We start from the raw sequence: 27,570 nt of genomic DNA, 5'->3' as shown, positions 1-27,570 counted from the left end.
TTTTAAAAAATTTTTTAAATATGTATTTTTGAAGTATAGTGTTATTTTAGTTTCAGGTATACAACATAGTGATTCAACAATTATATGTATTACTCAATGTTCACCATGATAAGTGTAGTCACCATCTGTCACCATACATTATTACAATATTATTGACTATATTCCCTATGGTGTGCTTTTCATCTGTGACTATTTTATTTTTTTATTTTTTAAAAAAGATTTTATGTATTAACTTAGCACGCGCGCACACGCGAGCATGAGTGGGGAGTAGGGGCAGAGACAGAGGAAGAGGGAGAAGCAGACTCCCGGCTGAGCAGGGAGCCCGATGCAGGGCTCAATCCCAGGACCCTGACATGACACTTAACCAACTGAGCCACCCAGGCGCCCTCTGTGACTATCTTATAACTAGAAGTTTGCACTTCTTAATCCCCTTCACCTATCTTACCCATCATCCCACCCACCTTGTCTCTCTGGCAACCATCAGTTTGTTCTCTGTATTTGTTTTTTCTGGTTTTTTTTTTCCTTTTTTTTTTTTGGATTCCACTATAAGTGAAATTACACAGTACTTATCTTTCTTTGACTAGTTTCACTTAGCCTAATACCTTCTAGGTCCATCCATGTTGTTGCAAATGCCAAGATCTCATTCTTTTTTATGAGTAATATTCCGTTGTATGTGTGTTTATATGTATCTTCTTTTTTTTTAAGTTTTTATTTTACTTCCAGTTAGGGAACATACAGTATTATATTGGCTTCAGGTGTACAAAAAAGTGATTCAAAAATTCCACCATCACAACAAATGCACTCCTGGCGCACATCACATGCAGTTTTAAGGTAAAGGGCGGATGAGGGGAAGCTGAGGAATGAATGGAAGCGGCTCGGGAATGCAGCGGCAGCGCAGGCCCCGCCCCCAGGCGCGCCCCGCCCCGCCCCTCTCGCTTTCAGACACCCGTTCTCTGGGGACCGGCCTTCACTCTCTCACTCTTCAAATCACGCTCCATGGCTGGATTATCGTGAGATCTGTGACTTGCACCGGAAGACCCGCCTCCTGTGCCGTAAAAGGCCAATGGGCGAAGGCGACGGTTGCGACGGTTGGGTTTTGAAGGAGCCAATGAGTGCTCGGAGCGGAGAGTTTAAGAAGCGTAGGTAGGCAGTGCTGAAGTCGGTCTGGGATTGGAACCTGCTGGGGGCTGAAGGTGAGGGGCGGTCGGGGGTCCTGGGTCGGGCGGGGCTGCGGCCAGGGTGGCCCTGAGTGAGTGGCCGGCCGTCCCAGATCGAGCACGGTCGCCTTTTCCTCCAGGACTCGGCGGGCACCCTCTCCAAGGACCCCTCCCTCTGCAGACGCTGCCATGGCGCAGTTCGTGTTCGAGAGTGACCTGCACTCGCTGCTGCAGCTGGACGCACCTATCCCCAATGCACCTCCCGCGCGCTGGCAGCGCAAAGCTAAGGAAGCCGCGGGGCCGGCTCCCTCACCCATGCGGGCAGCCAACCGATCCCACAGCGCCGGCAGGACCCCAGGCCGAACTCCCGGTCAGTGGGGTGCGGCGGGACATCGGGGAGGGAGAGAGGACGGCTGAGAGCGGCCTTCATGCCTCTTCCCCCAGGAGCCTGGTCAGACTCTCTGGCTTCCCTCTCCCTGCCCCAGGCAAATCCAGCTCCAAGGCTCAGACCACTCCCAGCAAACCTGGAGGTGACCGCTATATCCCCCATCGCAGTGCTTCCCAGATGGAAGTGGCCAGTTTCCTCCTGAGCAAGGAAAACCAGCCTGAAGATAGCCAGACGCCCACCAAGAAGGTATGTGTCCCAGAGGGGCTTAAGCCACAAGGCCCGCCTGTGTAATCTGGATCATGCCATCCTGCCTCACCCTCGCCCTTTGTGCCAGGAACATCAGAAAGCCTGGGCTTTGAACCTGAACGGTTTTGATGTGGAGGAAGCCAAGATCCTTCGGCTCAGTGGAAAACCACAAAATGCCCCGGAGGGTAAGACCCAAAGTTCTTGGTTCTTGGAGGGAGGTGTCAGCCCATCCCTGCAGTTGAGACGAGATGCCTGTCTGCTCTTCCCACCTAAGAGAGGGAAGGAGAGGTGTTCATCTGACCTTTAGGCTAGGGCCACAGGGAAGAGTCCGTTGTCCCAGTGTGTGGGCCCACTCCGTTGCCACAGGTTACCAGAACAGACTGAAAGTGCTTTACAGCCAGAAGGCCACGCCTGGCTCCAGCCGGAAGACCTGCCGTTACATTCCTTCCCTGCCAGACCGAATCCTGGACGCCCCTGAAATCCGGAATGACTACTGTGAGTGCAGCCTCCTCTTTGCCCATCGGATGGAGGAAGAGGGCCTGGGGAGCAGGCGAACAAGCTCATGTTCTTCCCTCTCCCTGCTCTGGCAGACCTGAACCTTGTGGACTGGAGCGCTGGGAATGTACTGGCTGTGGCGTTGGACAGCAGCGTGTACTTGTGGAGTGCTAGCTCTGGGGACATCTTGCAGCTGCTGCAAATGGAGCAGCCTGGGGACTATATATCCTCTGTGGCCTGGATCAAAGAGGGCAACTACCTGGCTGTGGGCACCAGCAGTGCGGAGGTGCAGGTGAGACTTGTGCCTGTGCTCCAGTTCTGCGGCGCCCACACCCAGGGGGCTTGTCGGGCGGGAGGGTGTTCGTGGCAAGTCACAGTCTGATCCTAGCGGCCTTCTCTCTAGCTATGGGATGTGCAGCAGCAGAAGCGGCTTCGAAACATGACCAGTCATTCTGCCCGGGTGAGCTCCCTGTGCTGGAATAGCTACATCGTGTCCAGGTTTGTGGTTTTAGCTGGTCTGTGGTTTTTGCCAGTTGTCCCCAGAGGTGTACACCTCTGAACTGAAGCAACTCCGTGCTGCTGGCCGAGTTTGGTGGCACTGACACTGAACCTCATTCCCTTCCCTCCTGCAGTGGCTCACGTTCTGGCCACATCCACCACCATGATGTTCGGGTGGCGGAACACCATGTGGCCACACTGAGCGGCCACAGCCAGGAGGTGTGTGGACTGCGCTGGGCCCCAGATGGACGACATTTGGCCAGCGGTGGCAACGATAACTTGGTCAACGTGTGGCCTAGTGCTCCTGGAGAGGGTGGCTGGGTTCCCCTGCAGACATTCACCCAGCATCAAGGGGCTGTCAAGGTGAGAGTAGGGCTGGGTTGGGGCCTCTGCAGACCCTCACCCAGAACCTGGGGACTGTTAAGGGGAGACGGGATGGTAGGACTGGATGGGACGGGATTACCCTGTGACCCCTGTAGCTCCTTGTCTGGCTCTAGTACCTGCTGACCCCACCTTTATCCTACCTAGGCTGTAGCTTGGTGTCCCTGGCAGTCCAATGTCCTGGCAACAGGAGGGGGCACCAGCGACCGACACATTCGAATCTGGAATGTCTGCTCTGGGGCCTGTCTGAGTGCTGTGGATGCTCAATCCCAGGTAGTCTTTTACCTGTTCCAGCCTCTCCCTCCCGGAAGTATTCTTACTCTGTATAGTCTTCCTTGGGCAACTATCCCCTCCAGTGGCTTCACCAACTCTCTGCCCTGATGATTTCCAAAATTCTAACTCAGCTCTCGTTCAAGAGGTCCAGACCACACTAATGTCTGTGGCTCAACTCCAACCTCATGCCCTATAGGCGGCAACACCCTAATATGTCCTAAATTACATTTGTCACTTCTTGTCTCCCTGAAATGTGTTCTTTCTCCTCTTATATTGTTGGAGTGGGACAGAACTTTATTCAGAAATCTGCCAGACTTCCTAGAATCTTTCATCCTCCTCAGCTAGTCCCCAAAACACATCATTTTTACCTCAGTATCATTGACATGTGTCCCCTCCCCTTACGGCCATGCTTCTTCTCAGTGGAGGCCCATTGCCCTGGTCCCTCAGCATTCTCATCTCCTCCAGTCTGTCCTCTGCACTGGATCTGGGTTGTCTGTTACTGTCCTAAAACCCTGCAGTAGCTCCCTGGCACCTACAGCACTCAATCCACATTGGGTAGAATGACATTTGAGGCCCTTGCTGGGGGGTCTCCCTGCACCTACTCCAGCTTTCCCTCCTTCCACCCTCATCTCCCCCATGCAGTCTTCATTCTATTCTAAACTTGGGCTCTGGAGCCAGAGTTCAAATTCTGGCTTTGCCACCTATTAAATTTGCATGTGATCTTAGGCAACTTGCTGAAATTCCTTCTGCTTGATTCCTTACCTGTTAAAATGGATAATAATTCTCTCAAAAAGCTTTTATAAGAACTGTGATGATTCAAGTCTGAGTCTGGCACCTGGCAGGGTGCCTAACACTCAAATGGACTTAGTTCTCATTTGAGTAGTGTTGGCTCTATGTTGTGCCCACATCCCAACCCCTCTCCACAGGTGTGCTCCATCCTCTGGTCTCCCCACTACAAGGAGCTCATCTCAGGCCATGGCTTTGCCCAGAACCAGTTGGTTATTTGGAAGTACCCAACCATGGCCAAGGTGGCTGAGCTTAAAGGTAGGTGCTTACCAGGTATTTACCCCAAAGATAGAAATGTAGTGATCCAAAGGGGCACCTGCACCCCAATGTTTATAGCAGCAATGTCCACAATAGCCAAACTATGGAAAGAGCCAAGATGTCCATCGACAGATGAATGGGGTAAAGAAGATGTGGTATATATACAATGGAATACTACTCACCCATCAAAAAAAATGAAACCTTGCCCTTTGCAATGACGTGGATGGAACTAGAGGGTATTATGCTAAGTGAAATAAGTCAATCAGAGAAGGACAATTATATGATCTCACTCAGGTGGAATTTAAGAAACAAAACAGGATCATAGGGGAAGAGAGGAAGAAATAAAACAAGACGAAACCAGAGAGGGAGACAAACCATAGAGACTCTTAATGACAGGAAACAAACTGGAGGGTAGCTGGAGGGGAGGGAGGTGGGGGGATGGGGTAACTCGGTGATAAGCATTAAGGAGGGCACGTGATGTAATGAGCACTGGGTGTTATATGCAACTGATGAATCTAAACTCTACCTCTGAAACTGAAAAAAAAAAAGGAAAACCCATGAGGGGAACAGGTTTGAAATGAATGGTGATGAGTTTCCTTTTGAACACGTGAAGTTTGAACTGCCTCTGAGATACTAAGCTGGGACGTCAGTCAAGCAGTCTTATAGAAGACTGATGAGCCACTGACCTCTACCTCTGAAACTAATACACTATATGTTAATTGAATTTAAATTTAAAAAATGGTTCAACATTTAAAAAAGGTAGGTGCTAAGTGATCAAAGCCAGACACAAAAGGCAGGCCACATACTGTATATGACTGTTTACATGAAGTGTCCAAAAGAGGGAAATGCAAAGAGATAAAATAGATTGATGGTTGCTAGGGGCTGGGGGGAGAAGGTGATGAGGAGAGACTTTCTTTATGGAGCGATGAAATGTTCTGGAATTATTGTTGTGATGGTTGCACAACTTTGTGAATATACTAAAAACCAATGAATTGTATATTTTAAAAGGATGAATTCTATTATCTCAGAAGTGTTATAAAAAAACAAAAAAGGTAGGTGGCCCTCAATATTGGGAGGCTGGAGGTGTCTGCATTCATATGCACTGCTCTCCCTTCTCACGCCTCAGGTCACACTGCCCGGGTCCTAAGTCTGACCATGAGCCCAGATGGGGCCACCGTGGCCTCAGCAGCAGCAGATGAGACCCTGCGGCTATGGCGCTGCTTTGAGCTGGACCCTGCGCGGCGGCGGGAGCGGGAGAAGGCCAGTGCAGCCAAGAGCAGCCTCATCCACCAAGGCATCCGTTAAGGACCAACTCATCACCTCAGTTGTTTTCGGGGTTTTTTTATTTTTCTAATAAAGTCATGTCTCCCTCTCTTCTCCTTGCATGACCTCTGTCCCAGCAGCCTTACCAGAGGCTCCTCTCTACTGTCCTCAGCCAGAACCATCCCTCCTGTTTGCAGACAGGGCTAGCACTTCTTCCATTCACACATGTAACACACAGCCTTGGTGGTTTCCTCTGTCACTTTTAATGAAGACCTAAGTGAGTGAGCAGCCTCCACAGGCTGTATTCCCAGGACCCCCCCCTCCCCCCGACCTTTGGCCAAGAAGCTTCTGCTTCAGTGTGGGGTAGAGAAGGAGGGATCACAGGTCCGCAGTGACAGATTATTGCTGACCTCCAGTGTGAGGAAAAAGGCCACAAGACCCTGGTGGGGGCCAGTCCTGAGTGCTCCTCTCCCAAGTTTAAGGCAGGGAGGGGGAAATAAGTGTCCAGCCCTTTCAGCCCCCAGCTCTGGAGTGGCAGAGGGCAATGAGGCCATGTCCTTGGAGCTGGCCAGGAGAAGTGGGTGAGGAACGGAAGCTGTGGTCCCTGTGTACCAGCTGTGGGGAGGGGAGGGCCGATCCCCTGCTCAGTCCTGACCACTTAAGCCCTGGTCACAGGTCACCGGTGTAGGTGGGGAGAAGTCATGCTGCCCAAGGCGCAGTCCTGAGGCACTTAGGTGGGCACCTAGCTAGGCCACATTTCTCATTTGGCCTTGACTTTGGCAGTACCTGGAGCTCCATTTTGCTGAAGTACACGGGGCAGCCGCTTGCCTTTGGTGTAAGAGTGATACCAGAAATTGGAGAAAAGCATGAAGAAGATGGTGCCGTACATCCAGATGAGGTGGATGATGAGTGGGTACTGGTAGTTACAGCTAGGCATGAAGTAGTATTGAGAGATGTGCAGCGAGACCAGGACGAACTGGATCTAGAATAGAAAAAGGCAAGGGTCAGGAACAGTGAGAGGCGGTAGAGAAAGACGGCATGTTGAATGCGGAGGCATGGGGTCAAAGGTGACACAGGTTGAATAAAGGTAGGATCCAGACCAGGAAAGAAGGTTGGGGGGATGGTTATGGGCCAGGCCCCTCACCAGCTGGATGGCTGTCATGTGCTTTTTCCACCACAGGTAGGGCTGAGCCACCGGGCCGAGGGCGGACAGCCCATAGTACAGGTACATGATGACATGCACAGAAGAGTTGATCATGGCGTGGAAAGAGCCCATTCCTCCTGTCAGGGGACAGTGAACCAGGTCAGGAAGAGTCGAGCTGCTGGTCCTCAGTGCCTGCCCCTCTTCCCCCCAGTGGCCTTCACCACTCACCCGGGGCAATTTTTACCCCCCACCACCAGCTCCAGGGAAGCACCGAGTGGTGGAAGACATGTAGGAAGGTCACCTGTCCATCTTTTTTCCGGAGAATGAAGATCACCTGAGAAGAGTGGGGGAAATGGGTTTCAGAGCCAGGGCCTCTCCTTTCTCCCCCCGGGGCCTCAGAAATCTATAACCACTCACCGTGTCCATCAGCTCGATGAACTTGGAGAAGAGGAAGAGCCAGGCCACTCGAACCATCTGCAAGAAGCCAGGCAGACTTAGGACCCCCATTCTACTCCCAAAAACTTCCCTGAACTGGCCCATAAGCCCAGGGCACAGCCAAACTGCTATCCCCAAGGTGTTTATAACCTAGCTGCCCGCCCACGCCCCCCCCCCCCCCGCTCCGCCCCCACTTACCCTTAGTGCCTCTGGGCTGTTGGAATAGTCCACAGGATCACAGCGCCAGGTGTAGGTACTCAACCAGCCAGACATCAAGAACTAAGAAGGGGTGTGGATTAGACCACCAGGGATCCACCCTGCCCAATCCCTCCTGCTATCTAGCTGAAGAAATGGATCTGAGCCTCTCTGGAAAAGAGATGCCATGCTCTGACCCCAAGGCCTGCCCCTTATCCTGCCAGCAGGATTTAAAACCTAGGTATCCCAGAGGCCCACCTCATAGACAATGTAGAGGGAGAGCGCCACCAGTGAGAAGTTGTAGACAATCATGAAGCCCCGGAGCTGGAAGGGCTTCCGATTGGCCATGATGCGAGGCCCAAGTGAGAGAACGAAGTATATGTAGGTCAGGAGGATGGAGGTCATTAGCAGGGGGGACCCCATCAGAGGGTAGCCCTGGATCCGAGGATCTGTGGATAAGGGTCAAGGAGTCAGAAAGAGTCACAGGGTCCAAAGGGTCCCCACCAGGTGTACAGGCATGGGGTCGGGTCACAGAGGGTCAAGGGGTTCGCAAGGACTCTCCAGTAAGAGACAGCCCTAGATCCAGGGATCCTGGGGCAGGAGGGAGGACAGCATCTTACCTGCATACTTCATCATCTCCTGGTACAAGTTCACAACCGCCTCCATCCTGGCTAAAGATTCTGGGGAGGGATGGGGGGTGGGTGTCAGGGCCAGCTGTGCCCCCATTCCACCCCTGACCCACAGACAGGACACAGACCAGATGAGACAACTCCCGATACCTCCTTACAGAAAGGACAGAGGAGGGAGGGGAAGGAATTGCCGGGACCGGAGGTAGGAGGCACGGCTTCCCGTGCAGCCTGCCTGCCTGCTGGGAAGAGCTGTGCCGCCCGCCTCTCCACACCTCACTCGCCTCGCTCACTCCCTGCTCCGCCACCGAGATTCTTACCACCCGCCCTCACCTCCCCTCTTCCTCCACAGGGGAACTCTCCATTTCCGGTCTCTCTCCGGAGAATCTTACCTCTCCTCTCCAGAATGACTGCCTCTCCCTTCCCCACCAGTCTCCCGCCTCTCCATCCGGGAGATGGTCCTTTTTCTCCCCAGGGATCCTCCCCTTCAACCGCTCCGGTCCACCTTCGGGATGCTCGCCCCCACAACCCCCCCACCCCTGCCCCTTTCTCCTCTCCTCTGCCCTCCCGGGCTCTCACCTCCAGAGACTCTCTCCGCTCCCCGCTCCCCTCCTCTCCGGCACTCCCCTCCTTCCCTTCCGCTCCCAATCCTGGCTCCAGGAGACTCCTGCCCCGGCGGCTCCACCTGTCCGACTAGATCTGGAAGCGCCCCGCCCTCCACCCGCCCCCGCTGCACTGCGGCATGGGGTGGAGGGTGGGTCCAGGCCACAGGTCAGGGCCTGGAGGAGCAAGACCCACCAGGATTGAGAAAGCCAAGAGTAAAGTATGGGACTCACCACCCACCCACCCTGGATAGCGTGATGAGCTAAGGCTCTAGCTTAGTTTTGAGCCAGAAACCTCGCAGGGCTCCAGCCCAGGCCTAGCCTTGGCCCAAAGAGAATTGTTGAAAACCCACACCCAGCATCCTCTCCTAAGCTAGCCACAAATTCTCAGTTTGTCCTGCTTCAGAATGGGTACAATCACCCTTCTCTCCCTGGGAGGGGCAGCGAGGCCAGTGGCATGTGAGGAGGTGGGTGAGTGGGGGAGGTCTCAGGAATCTTCCCCTCCCTTAGGGAGGGTCCTAATGAGCCAGGCCCTCTCCCCCTCAGAACCTGAAGGAATGTCGGGGGAGGGCGCACTGGGACACAAACGCCTCAGCCCAGACCCAGGAGAGCCTGGGATGCCAAGGCTGTCCCAGAGAGGCAAGGCATTCCCCAACCGGCCAGGGTAGCAGATGCTCTGCGAGCTGCCTGCATTCTAGTCTGCCAGGTCCCCTCTGTCCAGGGAACAAGCCGTGCAGGCACTAAGTGAAGAATATCCACCTTCTGACATCTCCACGAGGCCATCCGCGTGCCCCTCACACACTCTGCTGGGCACACATCCCACAGATGCTCTCACAGCCTCCATGGGGACCCCCAACTGCCCCCACTATGGTCAGGCCCCAAGTCCTCCCTCTCGCACAGCTCTCCCCGGCACCAATGACAGGCCGACCCAGGGCTGGCACACCTATGTACACGCAGGGCCCACACACCTCCTGCTGGCATTCACCACCCCCTCTGACACACCACCCAAACAGCCTCCATGGACTCCGACATGCAGAGTTTCTGATACTCAGACCCACTCCTAACTCCATTCACACTGGCAACACACCCAAAACACTCACACGGCCGCCTTCCCTGGTCCTGCACTACCACGTTCAAATGCTCATGCTCACACCCCCAGGCCCACACGCAGCTTTACTCACACGTATGTGAGTCACAGATAAATGTGGTCACAGACATAAACTCAGACATCCCACTTAGAAATGAATAAACATAAAGTCACCCTCACCACATGCAGACACACCTGCCTTCGGTCTTGCACACAGATCTCTTTCATGGACGACAATCATCATTCATTCATTCACAATCAGATCTCGTTGGCTGCCTCTTCTGTGGCGGGGCCTACTGGCAGAGGCCTGTGCTCACACACAGTTCCTCCCTGACCCATGTGAGCCTGCCAGCTGGTTATCTCTCCCGCTCTCGCAACCACCACCTCAAGTTCACCCCCCGCCCCCCAACAAACACTCATGCCCCCTGGAGGTCAGGAGTGGCTCGAGGCTCTGGAGAGGACCTCTCCCCCTGCTTGAGGAGCACTGGGTGTGTCCCTGGTAGGGGAACTCAGGCGGGTGCTTCCTTCCTTTAAGATGGATGGAAGGGAAAAGACGACAGGCAAAGGAGGGGGGAGGGGAAGGGAAAAGAGAAGAACTGGGAGCAAAGGAGAGGGAGAGGAAGAGCCTAGAGGGACAAGACCGGGAGGTGGTGGAAGAAAGCCTAGGTTTAAGCAAATAGGGGCCGGGATCGGAGGGAGGCTGCCGGCCAGGCCCGGCCCCAGAGAGCTGGGACCTCCCACCCACGGTCCCGGGAACAGCCTCGCCCACAGGCTGGGCAGGGCAGGGCAGGGCCAAGCGGGCAGGGTGCCCGGGCACGTGGACAGCCCGCCCGTGGAAGGTCCAGACTCACCAGTGGGGGGCCAGGCGGGCAGCAGTGAAGGGCTCAGAGGGAGCAGGGCCAGAGAGAAGTCCCCAGGGCCAGCCTGCCTGCCACTTCCTCATCTGCTGGGCCGACTTTCTGTCACCAGAGGGGGACGGGGCGGGCCGGGCGGGGGGCGCCTGCTGATTGGCCCCGACTCGGCTCGGCCCGAGGGGCGGGCGCAGGGGCGGGCCGCCAGATTCCGGGGCAGGAAGCACGCCCAGCCGGGACTCCCCACCCCTTCCCTCGGCAACGCGCCGCCGGCTCCGTCGGGTCGCCCTGGGCTGGCCCTGGCTCGCCGGAGGTGCACCTGGCTTCTTCCTGACACTCAGCCTCATTCTGGGACCTCCAGTGACTGTCCACCAACGCGACCAACACATCTTCTGTCCGTCGCAGGCCTACCCAGCTTGGGACCCTGCGGAAAGTTCCAGGCCTCAGCAGCCCTTTCCTCCAGAGCTCTCTCTCCAGGGGGTGGAGGGAGGGTTGGGCGGGAGGCAGCACATGTGTGCTAAGGGCTAACCAGGGGTAGCAGAGAGGTCTCAGCCGGAGGGATCAGCTGGGCAAGGAAGCCTTCTCGAACAGCCCATAAATTTGGCTGAGCCCTAGCATTAGGAACTGCTTAGAGGACTTCACAGTGGGAGAATACAGTGGCCTGGGGCAGGAACAGTGAATCACTGGCTAAACTGGCCTTGAAGGTATTGAAAGGAAAAGAAAGGGAAGTGAGGCCAACTGTGGCTGAATCTAGTAGGACGTGAAGGCCAACCCGGGCAGTTTGGTTTTATTCTGGAAGCAGCAGAGAAAGAGTGAAGATTCCCGAGGCTACATACAGTCAGGCTTGTATGATCACATACTTACTGAGCTCCTACCATGTGCAATAGTGTGGTAAGTGCTAGTGACAACAGGGGTGAAGGAGGCAGATGCTGCTGTCCCGGCCCGGGGTTTACGGGCTAGCAGAGTCACGTCACTCTGGCAGCCAGGGCAATGAGCTTATTGAGGCAGACCAGGTGAGAGCTAACAGCCTGACCTAAGAAGCTTTGGAAACTGATGGGATGTGAGTGACAGACACTGGAGATGTCCCCAAGACAGGTGAACTGACTCTCTATACTTAGCTGTCTATCCAGCTTCCTGCACTCCCCTCCCAGCTCCACACACTCACCCACTAGACTGAACTGGGGTGAGGACTAAGTTTGAGCGGCTCCTGGAGCGGTGCTTTGCATCTCGTGACCCAATAACTGCTTGTTGGATCGGACGGTGTAAATGTGGACAAAAGGGAATTCAGAAGAGACCGTGGTTTGGGAGAAATAATATGCTCATAAATGGTGGGATGCCGTGTAGTTTAGTCTTAGAGGTAAGAGGTCAGAGCCAAACTAGATCTATGATCCAGCCTGTGAGCAGCTACCCCTGAAAGGAAAGAGTATTCAAAAGGCTCAAATTTCTTAGTGTTATAACATTAAGGCCTCCCTGATCTGGCCCTCAGCCTCCCATTCTACCTGTGTTACTCTCCCGTGCTAGGCTTTAACTGCTCCCCAAGGATGTCTGTGTCTTTCACACACTCCCACCCCTCCAAGCCTTGTCCCCTGGCTCAATACAAGGAACACACAGCTCTCCCAGGTAGTAATCCCCTCCTCCGCGCACTGCTCCCCCAATCCTACAGCAGTCCTACAGCGACGCAATTGTCTGCAACCTCCCCCACTCGAAGTTCCTCTCAGCCAGAGGCACGTGGTAGTCGGCTCCGTATCTCTTGCAGCTGGGCCCACTGGCTGGCTCATTTGATCCTTCAGAATGTTTGTGGAGTGAATATTAGAATAAATGAGACTGTGAGAAAGGCAAGAGGGGTCAAAGGACCCAGAGTCAGGCGGGGAGGACGGTGAGGATTCAGAAGGCTTTCTACTTCCCTGGGGGTGGCAGTCTCCCTTGAGTCAGTAGATATTTGTTGAAAGCCTAATGTGTTCCAGGTATACTTTGGTGGCTTTGGGGTCACCCCTGACTCCGTAGGCCTGAGTTTAAATCTTCCAGTGAGTACCTGCGTGACCTTCGGCAAACTGCCGAACCTCTATACAGTGGCAACTGCAGTGCCTCCCCCATCCTCGCGAAGCGTGAAGGAGCTGGGCCACGTGCAGCGCTTAGCCCTGCTTCTGGGCTCAACGTTTCAGACAGGGTGCAGAGCAACCCATACGTCAAGAACATACCACTGCCGAAACCAATATGTCAGTCTTGTGTGTGGACTCATGAGCACCGGTTCGACAGATGCTTCCTCAGCGCTTACCGTGTGCACACGCTGCTCGGAGAGCTCTACTGAGAGGCTGTGCATTCGGTGTCCACCTCGGGACAAATGAGACACGAATAAAGCAGACGACCAGCGAGGATGTGCAGTCACCGAGGTGAAAGGTAGGAGAGGCAGGGAACTTCAGCTACCCACTTATTCACCTGGGCCCCAGCGGTAAATGAGCACAGCCTGCCGTCAGTCAACGCTGACGGACTACATGAGTGAACATGCACCAAGACTCACTTCGCTCAGTTCCTGTCCTAGTCCTGGGCAGAAGCATCTCTGATAAGAGATCACCTGGCCCCACATCCTACCAAATGGCGTCTCCACGGCCCTGGGTTTCCTGCAAAACACTCCAAATCTAGAGGAGGAAACCAATCATAGTTAGCATGCGGCGAGTGTTCCCACAGAGATAATGGCTTATGAAAGCACTGAGGAGGGGCACCCTACCCCAGGGTGGGGGTGAGTTCTTGAAGGCTTCACAGAAAGGACACTAAGCTGAATGTTGAAGGGCACTTTCTAGAAAGCAGGGAAACGCATTCCAGGCAGAGGGAAGCATGGGTGTGAAGGCACAGAAGCAAGAGATGTGGCGGGTTTGGGGAGCTCTAGGTAGTTCGGTGTGGCTCCAGCTCAGAGGGCAGAGAGGTCAGGGCGGGAAACACAGGCAGGAATCAGTTTATACAGAGCCCTGAATGCCATGGTAAGTGTGGATTTTGTTGTGTTTATGTTTTTCAGCCCTGGCTGCACACAATCACCTGGGGAGCTTTTAAAATATCAATGTCTGGCTCTTACCTTCAGATTGATTCTAATGGCTGTTTTTGACGGGAAGAGGCTTGAGCATGTTTATGTGCGGTGTGGAGGGAGACAATGGGATCCAGCATACACACGGAGGGATTAGCCTTTGGCTAAGGAGAACACCTCACAGACTGACGTGTACGGAAAAGAAGGGTAAATTTGTCAGGGGACTGGGGGAGGAGGTCATTTGGGGCCTGCAGAGAAGCCAGGTGGAAGGGGCAGGCTGATAAACTGGAGAAACTGAAGGGGTCCAGGAAGGGGTCCAGGAACTCACAGGCTCGATAAGTATGAAAGCCAGGTGTTGGAGAGGGGGGTGCAGGGGAAGAAGCCCCAGTCCAACAGCTAAAATTCCACCTCCTTCATGGAACCTTCCTGACTAACTGGAAGTGAGGTGACTCCCCCCGGGGGGGTCCCACCCTGTCTGACTCACTGCTCACTCACTGCTCTCTTAGGGGCCCTTCTCCATGCTCACTCCCCAGAAGATAAACCACTGATTATTTTCTGCAAGGGTTCAGTCTGAAAACCACCATCCATGTGAACGCAAACAACTCCGTTCCCATGATTATCTGAGGCTTTACATGTTTCAGCAGAAATATTAAAAGGAACTGGGATCAAAGAAGCAGGAATAGCAATGAGAAACAAATGGAAAAAGGCATGCCTGTGTGTGTACGAGCAGGTGGGCGAACAGGTGGAGCAGTGGAGGGGACAGAGCATGGGAGATGTGGGGAGTCGGCTAAAAATGATAGGAACCGAGGGTCTAGGCTAACAGACACCAGGTGTGGCACATAGAGATGAAAGCAGTCTCTTGGGGGCTGTGTCAGGCTTCTCCCCTCCCCATCCTGTAAAGGACAAAGGGCACTTTCTACACAGTCGCCACACAGAGGAGTTGGGGGGGAGGGCTGAGTCTGTGAGGACAGGGGAGTGAAGAGAGGGTGAAGGGGTTGTCAGTTAATCATTCTGCATATCCTTGGGCCTTCGCCCACTAGCTAGTGTCCTCCACCTAAGGCTGAGACCTCTGCTGAAGGAACCAGAGCTGGAAAAACATCCAGCTGGCAGAAGGGGGAGACTGTGCGTGAATACTCGTCACATCTGTCCATTGGCAGCCAATGCCTACACACTGTGGGTAGCATGCAGTGTTCACTGAACAGAACTAAAGAAACTCAGGTATGGGAAGAGGGCTGTGATAGAACCTGCAGAAAAGGCTGTGGAGAGGGAAAAGGGGAGACTTTTGCTTAGGGGACAAACCAGGGGAGGTTATCAAGATGAGGGAAAGACAGTTACCCAGATCTGGAAGATGTGTTGAGAGGGGCCAAAAGGGGAAAAGAGAAAGCGTAGCTTATTATTCACTACTTTCTCTGGCAAGAATGGGGCCCTAAGAGCTGCTTTCCATGCGTTCTTATGGTTCAGTCCTATAACTACTGTTACCGCCGCTTCATGGGTGGAAAGAATTGAATCAGAAAGGGTGATGGATTTTTCTCAAAGTCACATGGCAAGTAAGGCAGAAGCAACACTGGTGTTCCAGGCCAAGGAAAAAGTGTGGACAAAGGGATGGAAGGAGGAAAGCACAGCACAGATACAGGGAATTGCTACACCTGATTGTGCTTGGCCAAACCATACACTGAATAAGAGGCCTTTATATGCCAGAAGATGAAAAAGTTGGTTGGTCCCAAGTGAAAGAATGAGGAGTTTTGTTTGTACTGGGGCATCCCTAAGAATTTTAAGAAAGGGGTTATGATCCCCATTGTTCTTTAGAAAGACAAACCTGGGGACAATATATCACTAGGAGGAAAGGAGAGGAAGGGGAGCCAGCTGAGACCAGCTACAATGCACAGGTATGATGTACACACACACACACACACACACACAGTTGTGACACACAGAAGGCCTGAGAGCATAGAGCAGACAGAGGACACAGAATTGACAGGAAGGTGGTCATGCTGGATAACTCAGGTGAAGCAGAGTGGAGGAAAAGAATGCATTTGGGGACATATGGAGTGTGAAGTAAGATGACACATTCCATAGGTAATCTTTTTTTTTCTTTTTACAGAGAGAGAGACAGTGAGAGAGGGAACACAAGCAGGGGGAGTGGGAGAGGGAGAAGCAGGCTTCCCGCGGAGCAGGCAGCCCGATGCAGGGCTCGATCCCAGGACTCTGGGATCATGACCTGAGCCGAAGGCAGACGCTTAACGACTGAGCCACCCAGCGCCCCTCCATAGGTAATCTTAAACACAGTTCTGGAAGTTTAGAATGGACAGGGCTCGAGGAAAAAAAAAAAATCCAAGGATTCTCTGAAATCACATAAAGTGGACTGTGAGAGCTCACTTTCCCAGCCCCTTGCTTTCATTTCCTTTAAGGAATTCCTGCCCCCGCTCCACTGGCCTGTTAATCATGGTGTTCTCCCAGTTTCCCCCAGTCCGAGCTCCTAACAGCCCAGAATCCAAGCAAGAACAGTCAGAGTTCCTGCACGAGATGAGCCCTACTGCTGCAGAGTGCCAAAATACAGAGAGAGCCTCAGATATCCAAGCCCCCTGCAGCCAGTCACCCTTCAACCCTCCATCTGAATAACCCAAATATAATCGGGCCCCCCTCTCTGTTTTTGGTTAGGCTAGTTTAATTGTAATGTGCTATAATCAAAGCAGTCTAATATACCATGATGCAATAAAAAATGAAATTGCTCAGGAGAGAGTAGGGGAAGAGAATAGTAGTTAACATTTGAGTGCTGACTATACCTCAAGGGCCTTTTATGCCCTTCTAAGAAGTTTGGACTTTACCCAGTAGAAAATTACGAGCTACTTAAAGGTTTCACTTTAATTTTAAATATGTTCAGTTGAAGGTACCCTTTTGAGGTCTGGGCTATAATCCCATTTCACAGAGGTGGAAACTGGAGTTCTTGGAAGGGAGGAAACTTGCCTCAGGCCACACAATGGATATGTCCAGATCAGGTATAATTGAAGAATGGTCGCGTGTACAGGGAAGGAGGTGGTAAAGACCTGATAGGAGTGACACTGGAAGGATAAACAAGGGGACTGGCAGCAGGAAAGAGAGAGGGCAGACGGTCCAAGTAGAGGGCAGAGCCTCTGCGAGCAGTAGACATGTGACACAGCACCTCACTCCCGGGTCCTAGCTCCAGCTGAGAGTACTTACAGCTTAGTGGCAAGAACAGTGGAGTTGCCGTGACACAGCAAGGCCTGTGGGACTGGTGATGAGTGTGAAGAGAGGCAAGCACAAGCTCTGATCTGTGATACCTGGGGAATTACAACAAGCCCGTGAAGACCCGAGCCCAGACCTGGTTAAGTATGGACAAATGAGGAGGGAACTCATCACAACTGCACAGAGAGATCTTTGCATGGTGTAGGGCCCCCTTTAGGGACAGAACTGTAGGCAGACTGCGGAACTGAGCCTTCAATTGGTTGGACAGGAGATACAGTTTAGGAGGGGGGACAAAGAACATTTCAGGTGAGGGAGCTTGTCATTTGGCCTCAAAGCAAAATGACACAATTTAAGAGACCAAACTGGGCTTTAATGGGAGAGTATGGGTGTCAACTAAGTGGGAGAAAAAAAATTCACAAAACTAGATTCAAAAATGACTTATGACACCAGGTAAACCAATGTAAAAATGCTCTGCATTCGGTGCTGAAGAGACACTGTGGGGGATGAGATGTGCACAAAGGATCTCTCAGGAGGCTGAGCTCCTGAGGCTGAGCATGACGTCAGCATAGACAAGGTGCACAGGGAGGAAGATGTTGTCCTCATAAAGGGATTGATCAATCATTGGTTTAAGCAACAATTACGGACAGCAGAGTTCTAGACACTATCCTGAGGATAGCGAATATTTATCAAGCTTTTATTAAGCACTGTTCTGAGCACTTAGTATGTATTAATCTATTTAAACATTACAGCAACCCTACAATATTGCCACTAATATCATCATCCCCAGGAATAAGGAAACTGAGGCACAGAGGTAAATTAACTTTCCCAAGGCACACAGCTAGTAAGTGGCGGAGCTAGGCAGTCTGAACCTGCTCTTTTAACCAAAATGCTACATTATTCTATCTCCCCCCAAGTCAACTAAATCACACTACTGATAATAGCAGCAGCTAGCGGGGCGCCTGCGTGGCTCAGTCGTTAAGCGTCTGCCTTCGGCTCAGGTCAGGATCCCAGGGTCCTGGGATCGAGCCCCGCATCAGGCTCCCTGCTCAGCGGGAAGCCTGCTTCTCCCTCTCCCACTCCCTCTGCTTGTGTTCCCTCTCTCACTGTGTCTCTCTAAGTGAATAATAAAAAAAAAAAAATAGTAGCAGCTAGCATTTATAGTGTTTACGGTGGGCCAGGTGCTATAGTATGCCAGACATACACATTCATGCCAAAGATCACCTAGCTCCCAGGTAGATGAACTGGAATTCAAACCCTGACAGTTCAAGGTGCTCGAACTTGGAGGACAATAAAGAGCATAAAAGAGGAGGTAACTGACCTTACTTACTTAAGAGTGGCACTGAGTTGTGCCCACACTGGGTTGTCAGAAAGCTTCACAGAAGACCAGCTCATGGGCTGAATTTTGAAAGATGATTGGGTATTCATCAGACAGAATGATGGGGCAAAATGTTACTTGCAGAGGGAATGGTAGGACAAAAAGAACGGAGGCTAGAGTTTGTTCATTTCAGGAAACTTCAAGCAGCTTGTATGGCTCGAGAACAGAGTGGGCAGCAGGACAAGAGAGAAACTAAGGAGAAGTCAGGGGGCCAGATCACACAGAATCTTCCTTGCCTTTCCAGGAAATTTGAGATGTTTTTCAAACTTTTTCAATGAAGTAAATGTAATGGCAAAAAAGACAGAAAGAAATATCCCCCAGGAAATCCAGTGGCTTACTCTGAACCCCTTCAGACTAGTAGGAATTCCTTCAAGTCTATTTTCTCCTAATAATGCATACATGATAGTTTTTTGTTCTCTGTTTAAATTACTTACCCTCAAGAAAATGAGTGTTCCAGGGTGATTTGACCCAAGGACTTTCAGCATGCCTGGCACACCAACCTGCCAGGTGCATGGACTCCAGTTTGAGAAACATGGGGAGGGAACTATCAAAAGGATTTTAATCAAAGGAGCAATGTGATCCGATCAGCAGTTTAGAAAGACCTGGCAGCTGTATCAAAGATGGGTGGGAGTGGGAGACAGGGAGTCTGAACAACACTTTTAGGGAAAGAGGCCCAGGGCCTAAAATGCAGGGCAGGATGGATAGATATTAGGGAGCCAGAAGAGATAGGATTTGGCACCTGGGGGTGGGACACAGAGAGGGAAGGGTTTAGGATGGCTTCCATAGACCTGGCTTAGGTCATACCCAGGAAACTAGGAAAAAAAAAAAAAAAAAAACAGGTTCAGAGGGAAGGATGCCTGGACTTGAACATTCAGAATTTGAGGTACCTATGGATCCTAGGGGCAGAGAGCTCTGAGCTGAAAATAAAAGTGGTGGTCACAGAGACAGTGGGCAGAGGGATAACAGGCCAAAAGCTGCAGAAAAGGAATGGTCAGAGACGTAGGGGCCAAGTGGGGAGAAAGAGATGAAAAGGAAATGATCAGCACTAGGAAACACCATGGAGATCAAGTAAGATGAGCCCTGAAAAAATTCTGGATTTAGCCAGTAGGTCAACGTACATCCCTTAGTAATTTCTCTGGACAATAATCAGGAGTTGACCCAGGGTAAGCATTTGGAAGGATTCAGCCTCCGTCCTGCCTGGTGCTGGGATCAGCTCACACGGCTCCTATGTCCACAGGGCACAGAGAATACATTGTCCGTAAGGAGGATTATTCTGTACAAGAAACTCAGACAAAGGGAGAGGTTGTTCCCAGCTGCCTGGGGGAGGTGAGAATGGGTGGAAAAAGGGACCAGCCTTGCACTAGGACATTCCTGCAGAGTTCAGCTTCCTCCCTGACAGCAGGACAGGAGGTGAGCAGTCTACACCTCCAGCTCAGTCGTCAAGACAGAACCCATTATGAAGCTGGAAGGAGCACTTGGCTACAACCTATCGATTTTCGCTGTTTCAGAAGAAAGTACAAGGTTAAGTAAAGTTGGCTAGGTAGGGCAGCAGTAGACATCAGAAGGGGTAGAGAATGGGGTGACTGGGGTAATGAGTGAAAGGGAGGTTCAACAATGACAGAATTCTAGCGACAGGGCAGAGCTGGACACGGACCAGTCCTAGGCAATGGCAATGGCCCACGCATATATGGATTAAGTAAGCTTTCTTAATCTGCTTTCAGCAGGATGAACTCTGCACTGCAGTAAGATCTCACGATTTCACAGTGCTTCTTTCTCCATCCTAGGCATAATCCCAGGAAACGATGGCCTAACCTCATTTTCCAGGGGCCCCGAGAGTATGAGAAAGCACAGTCCCCAGGCAAAACAGAGAAGTCAGAAACAGAGGAATACCCCCAAAGTAGAGCAAGAGAGCCATCTTTTACAAATCCTAAATCTGAACAAGTAAGCACATCACGTCCTCTTCTTCAAAGGGAGCACCGTATATATTCGTTCCTGAGGGAATGGAGGGAATGCGTGGGTGAGGAGAGGGAGATACTTTCCATGGAGGCATTTACCAGGTTGTGTGGGTCCCAAAGTTGGCAATGCTACATAGGTGTGTGTACTCCAGAGGATGTGGGGATAGGAGGGGGTCGGAAATGAGAACGTGTGTTTCCAGAGTAAAGAATATAAAGATGTGAGTGCCTCCAGAGTAAGGAATGTTTGCATAAGGGCCCAAGATGTAGGTGAGGTCCTGCACATGTTCCTGTTGGGGCAGGAGGACATTTCCACTCCGGGAGGACAAGGAACCCATTTCAAATATTATGGTGGGAATGAAGGTAGTATTAGTCTGAGACAACAAAGGAACTTGGGGTTGGTGCCTCTCAATAGGAGGGAATCTTCTGGTGGAATTAAGGATGGCAGTCACCAAAAGCTCCTTCAAGGGTTTTAGAGGCGTACAACTTGAATTTTATCCAATGTGACAGTTAGCTTTGACGCTTCCAGCAAGGAGGGAAACGGTAAGAACATAAGGAACACTTGAGCGGGCTGACAGAGCAGTAAGGCAGCACTGCTGAAGTGGGGGGAAGGTCTGGCATTGCCTCAGAGCTGATAAAAGGACTCCCCACGCTGTTGGGTCTATGACCACCGAACTCTGCGGATACCATCTCTTGTCTTGATGGGGCAGGAATGGATGTGACATTGGGGACTTTTCCAGTTCTTTGCTGCCACAGCCTGGCAGAATTCTGCCCGGCACCAAGCAAATGCCGAAGCACTGCTGTGTGACCGAAGAGAACAGAAAAAAGGCAGCTGGAAGGTATGAGCAGGCCCTCCTCATACCGCTCAGGACTTTTACATCAAAGCTAATCAAAGCTAAGAAAACATCTTATGGAGAACAAATTAGAATTGCCTTGCAGCAACTTTGAAAGTCTCTGACATATGGTCTCTGATCCCTATATAGCTCCCTCATAAATAGCTGTCAGCTAACCCCGACACGGTGGCCATCAATTTAAATAACTTTATTCAGGGAGGGGCACCTGGGTGGCTCAGTCGTTAAGCGTCTGCCTTCGGCTCAGGTCAGGATCCCAGGGTCCTGGGATCGAGTCCCACATCGGGCTCCCTGCTCGGCAGGAAGCCTGCTTCTCCCTCTCCCACTCCCCCTGCTTGTGTTCCCTCTCTTGCTGTGTCTCTCTCTGTCAAATAAATAAATAAAATCTAATAAACAAACAAACTTTATTCAGAGAAACCCTTTGGTCTTCTCCTGACTTAAACCCTGCCCCTCCCTGCAAAGGAGCAGCGAGAAAGGCAGCTTAGGCTGCAGACCCAACTCACGCTGCTCTTCAGCTTTATGCAAAGCAGGCAAAAGTCCTGGTGGCTATCCCCACCCACCAGCAATCTGGCTCTAATTTGAGTTTCAGTGGACTGGAGGAAAGCCATCCTGGCTGGAGTCCAGGCAGTAGGCATATTATGAGGCCAACTAAACCCTGAAGAAATCCCTTTCTTACACAGTCCTACCTGGAAGAGCCACTTCCTGGGAAGCCCCCACCTACCGGACCTGTGACATCTTCTTTCATGTGTATGGGGTGAGGTAAAGGATAGTCGACTTTGTGACTATTTCCCAGGTAAGAGCTGAACTGGCTTCTTAGAGAGAAGGAGGAGAGCAGACTCACACTTCACCAGAGCTGCAGGTGGGCCATTTGACCCAGCCCAGAAGCTTCAATGCCCATAGCTCGGAGAGATGGCCAGGATGGAACCTAGGCAGAGGGGGCCTGCAGAGCCTGCACGCCCCTAAGGACATACAGAGGCTACGACAGTTTCTGGCCACATAAAGTAAGCACAGGCTTTCAAACATAACAGAGCAGCCCGTGATCTTGGGTCCGTCAGCTCACCACTGACGTGAAGCAATGTCAGATCCCACTAAGTTCTGGATCCAGGACTGAGGAGGGCAGTGGGGAGAAGTAGCTGTAGAAACTACAGTTTATTGAATACCCATCATTTCATAGACTATACTAAGTGTTTTACATTCATTTTCTCATTTTAATCCTCACAACAACCCTATGAGGTAGGTATCATCGCCAGTTACAAATAAGAAAACAGGCTGAGAAAAATGAGGTCACTTGCCCAAAGTCACTCAGCTAGTCAGTGGTGGAGCTGGGGTCTGGTCTGTCTGGTGCTGAAAGCCCATGTTCTCTTTATTGTACCCATGTAGTTCACTTTGGGCAAAAGGCAATTTCACTGCCCAACTCTGCAAGGGACACCTGGGAGTGGAGGTTGCTGGCCACACTCACCGCTGGTAGGGATGCATTGAAGCTGACTTGATGTTGGTTTTTATTCCACTTGGCATTTTCCCTAAAAGAAACATGAGGAAAGATACTTGAAACATGGTGGGACTTTCATGATAAATCAGAGATGGTCTACCAGGTTCCCTTCTGCCACCCCCTTGCTCTATCTCAGAACCTCTGTTGCCTCTGACCCTGGGTAGCAAAGATCAGAGATGTGGGTCCCTGAAGGTGTCTGGGAGGAATGGGCTGATAGTAGGAGGGGTCAAAAAACACCCCAGTAGTCTCCTGCTTAGCTACTCCCAGAAAAGACAGTTAAGACCCCATTTAATGTCACAGGTAAAAAAAAAAAAAAAGAAAAAAAGTTTTCTCTTATTGTAACTATTCCTTTTCCTGGACAGCTTTGGAAAAAAACAAAAAAAACAAAAACCTCTTTTAGCTACGTACATCTGAATTCCTCCAGACTGTTCTCATAACTATTAATGGTAAGCAGGAGAGAGGAAACAGAGGAAAGAGTACATGGAGCTTGTCTGTTTGTCAATTCTCAGCGTACCTACTGAACGGTGTTAAGACCATTAGTCTCTCTAAGAAAAGACCCTGACAGCACACCTAGTATCCAGAGTAAATGGGCCAGAAGGGTAGTTGAGACAGAACTTTAAGATGGGGGTAGGAGGTGCAGTTTCTGCTGCTCGAAGTTCTTCCTTTCTCTGGTGCCTGCTACAGAGTCTCAAAGGAGATCTTTACTCCTAAAACATTGTTTTCTGAGTCACAGTCCAAGAAGAAAGGGAGAAAATCTCCAGCTCTGGGATGTTGGGGGCCCAGACAATGCAGCTTATTCCTACTTCCACAAGGTCTGCAACCATGTCATTCCCTGCCCCCTTACCTGTTTGACCTGTTTGAGCCATCTGTACCCCACTGAGCAGCGGCTGCTGCTGGCTTGGAGCTCCTGCCATCTGCACCTGCTGTAATCCTGAGGCTCCTGCAAGAATGGTCCCAGCTCCAGGCTGGCCTGGCTGGCCAGGACCACTGCTGCCTGAAGGTCTCCAATTAGACAGCCCCTTCCCAAAGGCCACAGCGGCTACTAAGGCATTGGTGTCTGCAGGGTTAAAGGTCTGCTTGTTTGGCCGGAGACCTGAAGAAAAAGGTGAAGTGTGGAGCCTGAGGTACGCCTCTGACCCTGGAATGAACCTACCAGGAGGAAGACCAGGCTGAGCCCAGGGGCTCAGAGCACCAGGGCTCAGCAGCATCCACACTCACAGGCAGCCCAGAGGAAGAGCCCCCAAAGACCCTCATAGCTATCTCAGAATTCTCCCCTCTCATTTTGCCCATTTCCTCCACCTGCTCCAGGGCCAGCCCTAAGTACACACGGCGAACAGAATGGAAATGTCCCTTTCCTAAGCAGTTCGGTCTTCCGTCCTCACTTCACCACCACCAAAACCACCACTCTTATTCCAGCGACCTCCCGCTTTTCCTTCTCCATTTTGCCACCAATCCCTCCATACCTCCACTCTCTGATTCCCGTTCCTCTTTGCTGATTTTCTCCAGAAGGTTTGAGCACATTTTATTCAAGCTCTGGATCTGCTTCTGTAACACACATATATTTGTGCAGAGATCAGGGCAAACAAGAGATGAGTGTGGTGAAGTTTCTTCCTTGTGCTCTTCCAGGGACATCTCATGGGTAACCAACTGCACATCCCCACCAGACACAAACGGTAATGCCTAGCTTCTCGTACTGGGACTTGAGGGAAGGGGGGGCAGGGGGTGGGCAGCAGGGCAGTGATGCCGTCCAACCTGAGCTGCATCAGCACCAACGCGGGCCGCATCTGTTGTTAGCTGCTTCTCTTGCTCTTCGACCTCAGGGTCAGGCTTGGTTCTCAGATGGTCAGGGACCACCTCATGGCTGAACACAGGCACTCGTCCTTCAGTCTGCCGCTATAACACACAGATTTTATTGATCCTCCTATGCAATTCGAGTAGATTCAGTCTGGCCTGATATATATAGTTCCTTCCATAAGCAAACGGTACATTTTCAGGGAAAACACCACCTGATACTTAAAATACCTAGCTTCCAAGGACACTACTGCCCTTACTCCCTGCTTCATTTCTGTCTCCTCATACTTCCATTTCTACCACACCTAGGGGCAAGTTTCTCTTTGCTACGTTTTAATAAAATACCAAAATAGACAAACTCACAAAAGAACATACTTTTTGCTCAAGATAGGTACTGGAGGAGAAAGGTCTTTGCCTTAGTGACAGAGGCCTCAGGTTTATTTGGCACTATTTGGGAGCGGCTCCCCAACTTCAGAAGGAAAAAAAGCAAGGTCTCCAAAATGCAGCCCTTACTTTCTATTGCCACACACTACACATTCAGAACTTCTAAAATAACCAAGCAACAACTGTGTGCCAAGTCCTCATCTAAGAATTTAATTTCCCATGTTGTACCTTTCTCCTCCTCTTACCATGAGATCTTCATCACGGTCTGGGGACAGCACCAGAGGGATGATGACCTGATTACGGAACAGTGGTGTCTTTTCATGCTTCAAGACCTTGTTCAAAGTGTTCAGCTGTCCGGAGAGCAAGGCAAAGCTGTCCAGGACAGAGGGCCTGGTGGTGATAAGGTGTCAGAATGTTCTCAGTAAAGTAGCCTTGAAGGGGTCCTTCAAACTAGCAATTCCCAGGCTCACCCCAAAAGGACTCATAGCACTCCAGCTGGACTGGGCAGGAGGGACACACTTTCAGTTTCTGACACAGGTGGAGAAATAAGGCAGTTCATTCTTTGAATGGGGTGAGGACCAGTGGCAAAATAAGAATCACGGCTATACCTATCACTAAACATTCAGAAACTGGGTAAAAACCTTTCAGGCCTGAAAATAGGATCCACACTTCCAGAGTAGGTTGGACCTAAAAGACTCAGCAATATCTGTGGTAAGAGATCCAGGATGAACACTAGATTCTCACTGTAGTGGGAGGACCCACTGAGGGAGTACCTCCTCCCAGAGAAGTCAAAGGGTGAGAATCAAAAGCTAGAAAGAACTTGGGTTGCGGGGCGCCTGGGTGGCTCAGTCATTAAGTGTCTGCCTTCTCCGGCTCAGGTCATGATCCCAGAGTCCTGGGATCGAGCCCCACATTGGTTCTCCCTCCCACACTCTCCCTGTGTTCCCTCTCTCCCTGTCTCTGTCAAATAAATAAAATCTTTTGAAGAAGAAGAAGAAGAAGGAAAAAAAAAGAACTTGGGTTGGGAAACTGGGCATTTCTCTAATTCCATGGCCCTAAGACAAACTTCACCTGTTAAATGCTGGGAAACCCAGCTCTTTCCAAATCAAAAGATATTTGCCAAGTGATAAGTTGTGACATCACTGGAGATGTCCTATCCACCAGGAGGCCTCCCCTCCCCACCCCACCCCCAGCATCCATGGAGCCCTCCTCAGCTTGCCCTGGCAACCCTTACCAGGTCAGCCGGTCATACTCGTTCTCCAACTTGTAAATGAAACTCCCCAGTGAGTTCTTCAGATCAGCCACTTGACTCAGCAGTGCATCTAATGATGCCTCAAGCTGCTTCTCCTCCCTCTGCACCGACAGGAACAGGTTGGTTACCCAGAGAGCCATGAGTATGATACATACAGAGGAAGGCTAGAAAGCCAGGATGGCAGAATGCAAAACTAGTCAAGTAACACAGGATTTCCCTAGCGCAGGAGAGCCAGGTTGTTTTCTATCTTTGGTATTTGGGTTACAGACAGCATCAACCCTTAGACCTTTCAATCCATTCGCCTCACCATTCCTCCTTTCTCTCATCATCTCCTAATTCATGTCTGGCTTTTCTCTGCATTGGAAACACTCTGTACTCTCTCATTGAGACACTTTCACCAGACCTAATGCCTGGGCTTTATTATCTTTGTACACCTCTGCAGCATATGTATTTCAGCTTCTTCTGTACTAGAACCTGCTTTGTGAGCCTGGTAGTTCTTGCCAATAACATAATCTCTAGGAAACCTACCCACACGTGAAGGTTTCCCTGAACACCAGGCTTGTACCACCGCTTCCCTCCACCCTCCCCCACTCTTCCTTTGCCCTCCGCATTTGATGTTTTCAAATTTCTTCTTGCTGAATTAATTGGCACTCATTTTATCTCTGTGCCAAGATTCCTGTGTCCCTTTCACAAGCTTAGTCAACTCATAAACATTCACTGACAGTCAACCAGGTGCAAGAAAGTAAGTGGCAAGTGAAAAACAAAAAAATGCACACGCTCCTAAGCACCAGAGAAACAATTTTAAATGCTGGGGTGTCTGCAAACATTTTCCTCCCATCTGTGGTCTCCAGTTTTACTTAATTTCTTCATCCTTAACAACTAACAGGCTCAGGGTGGGAAGAATGATGCAAAATCGTCTTGCAAACTCACCAATGTGTATGACATGAGCCTTGATCCTAGGTTCCACCCACAGCCTCAGATTATAATTAGCTCAGCTTTCAGCCATCCCCTACCCCCCCCCCCCCCCCAGCAATTCCTTCACCCCTCGGGTTTCTCTCCAATTCCAGATCCCTTGTTATGTCTGCATCCAACAGCGTCCATCCAACAGCCCAGGCCAGGGCCTGAGCCAACCCGCCACTTTCTTGAGCCGTCTTCCTTGGACTGCATTTCAACTTTCCCAGGGTACAATAGCCTCATCCCTTCGTGCACCACAGCAAGTCCGCGGGTCCTACTTCCTCGCGACTCGGCCACTGTCTCCTGCCAGACGGGCCCCACCCCCACTTTTCCAGTCGGCCGCCCCTCCCCATCCCGCGGGCCCTTACCCGCCAGCTAGGGCTCTGCCCTCTCCTCTCAGCCCCAACTCCTCACTCTCCTCGTCCAGCCCACTCTCAGTCCTTTTACCTGAAGCTAGCTAGCGGTCAACAGTCCCAGCTCGGCTCTCACCTGCATTGCGTCGGCAGCGGCGGCGGCACCGACTTCCCCTTCCGGTTTCCTAGTCAGCGAGCCACTGTGAGAGGGCTTCGTCCCCCAATCAGAAAACTCAGAACTCGACCCTCCCACTCACTTCCGGT

General features: G+C 51.4%; 3 protein-coding genes across 8 annotated transcripts; 1 reads left to right on the top strand and 2 right to left on the bottom strand.

Moving 5' to 3' along the window:
- Positions 1-1,006: 1,006 nt before the first annotated feature.
- Positions 1,007-5,867, top strand: CDC20 (cell division cycle 20). 2 transcript variants are annotated; one of them, XM_064589306.1, is made up of 11 exons: positions 1,007-1,143; positions 1,298-1,527; positions 1,643-1,791; positions 1,880-1,976; positions 2,158-2,286; positions 2,382-2,578; positions 2,690-2,784; positions 2,919-3,147; positions 3,313-3,438; positions 4,365-4,482; positions 5,609-5,867. In XM_064589306.1, exons 1-11 carry the CDS (start codon positions 1,064-1,066, stop codon positions 5,785-5,787), a joined length of 1,629 nt encoding a protein of 542 aa, XP_064445376.1. In that variant the 5' UTR covers positions 1,007-1,063; the 3' UTR covers positions 5,788-5,867. The 2 variants fall into 2 exon arrangements, with proteins under 2 accessions (XP_064445376.1, XP_045753863.1); XM_045897907.3 differs by having other exon boundaries at positions 1,073-1,193.
- Positions 5,868-5,989: 122 nt separating this feature from the next.
- ELOVL1 (ELOVL fatty acid elongase 1) lies at positions 5,990-23,464 on the bottom strand. 5 transcript variants are annotated; one of them, XM_064589307.1, is made up of 9 exons: positions 23,417-23,464; positions 22,543-22,603; positions 8,140-8,199; positions 7,778-7,968; positions 7,523-7,603; positions 7,307-7,363; positions 7,118-7,223; positions 6,890-7,026; positions 5,990-6,727 (listed from the first exon to the last, which is right to left on the bottom strand). In XM_064589307.1, exons 3-9 carry the CDS (start codon positions 8,183-8,185, stop codon positions 6,506-6,508), a joined length of 840 nt encoding a protein of 279 aa, XP_064445377.1. In that variant the 5' UTR covers positions 8,186-8,199; positions 22,543-22,603; positions 23,417-23,464; the 3' UTR covers positions 5,990-6,505. The 5 variants fall into 5 exon arrangements, with proteins under 5 accessions (XP_064445377.1, XP_054368903.1, XP_045753867.1 ...); XM_054512928.1 differs by lacking the exons at positions 22,543-22,603; positions 23,417-23,464 and adding an exon at positions 16,900-16,923; XM_045897911.3 differs by lacking the exons at positions 22,543-22,603; positions 23,417-23,464 and adding an exon at positions 10,686-10,825.
- MED8 (mediator complex subunit 8) lies at positions 17,997-27,532 on the bottom strand. Its single transcript, XM_045897912.3, has 7 exons — positions 27,443-27,532; positions 25,982-26,100; positions 24,993-25,137; positions 24,325-24,465; positions 24,036-24,117; positions 23,417-23,665; positions 17,997-22,603 (listed from the first exon to the last, which is right to left on the bottom strand). Exons 1-7 carry the CDS (start codon positions 27,446-27,448, stop codon positions 22,539-22,541), a joined length of 807 nt encoding a protein of 268 aa, XP_045753868.1. The 5' UTR covers positions 27,449-27,532; the 3' UTR covers positions 17,997-22,538.
- Between the last annotated feature and the right edge of the window lie 38 nt (positions 27,533-27,570).

The sequence above is a fragment of the Mirounga angustirostris genome, unplaced genomic scaffold (assembly GCF_029215605.1).
Source record: "Mirounga angustirostris isolate CCGP_5_RB_7025 unplaced genomic scaffold, mMirAng1.0.hap1 SCAF_4, whole genome shotgun sequence".
In the NCBI taxonomy this organism is placed as follows: Eukaryota; Metazoa; Chordata; class Mammalia; order Carnivora; family Phocidae; genus Mirounga; species Mirounga angustirostris.
This window is presented reverse-complemented; position numbering and strand designations above follow the sequence as displayed.

What these genes read in the sequence shown, in the direction of transcription:
- ELOVL1 (XM_045897908.3), bottom strand. Translation starts at nt 10,078, where the DNA reads ATGATGATTGTCGTCCATGAAAGAGATCTGTGTGCAAGACCGAAGGCA. An exon ending in ACAGCCCAGAGGCACTAAGG is followed by an intron (nt 7,364 to 7,522) that starts GTAAGTGGGGGC and finishes GGCTTCTTGCAG; the next exon opens with ATGGTTCGAGTGGCCTGGCT. An exon ending in TCATCGAGCTGATGGACACG is followed by an intron (nt 7,224 to 7,306) that starts GTGAGTGGTTAT and finishes CACTCTTCTCAG; the next exon opens with GTGATCTTCATTCTCCGGAA.
- CDC20 (XM_064589306.1), top strand. Translation starts at nt 1,064, where the DNA reads ATGGGCGAAGGCGACGGTTGCGACGGTTGGGTTTTGAAGGAGCCAATG. An exon ending in GGAGAGTTTAAGAAGCGTAG is followed by an intron (nt 1,144 to 1,297) that starts GTAGGCAGTGCT and finishes CTTTTCCTCCAG; the next exon opens with GACTCGGCGGGCACCCTCTC. An exon ending in CTGTGGATGCTCAATCCCAG is followed by an intron (nt 3,439 to 4,364) that starts GTAGTCTTTTAC and finishes CCCTCTCCACAG; the next exon opens with GTGTGCTCCATCCTCTGGTC.
- MED8 (XM_045897912.3), bottom strand. An exon ending in TTGGTGCTGATGCAGCTCAG is followed by an intron (nt 24,118 to 24,324) that starts GTTGGACGGCAT and finishes TGTGTGTTACAG; the next exon opens with AAGCAGATCCAGAGCTTGAA. An exon ending in ACGGGAATCAGAGAGTGGAG is followed by an intron (nt 23,666 to 24,035) that starts GTATGGAGGGAT and finishes CTTTTTCTTCAG; the next exon opens with GTCTCCGGCCAAACAAGCAG.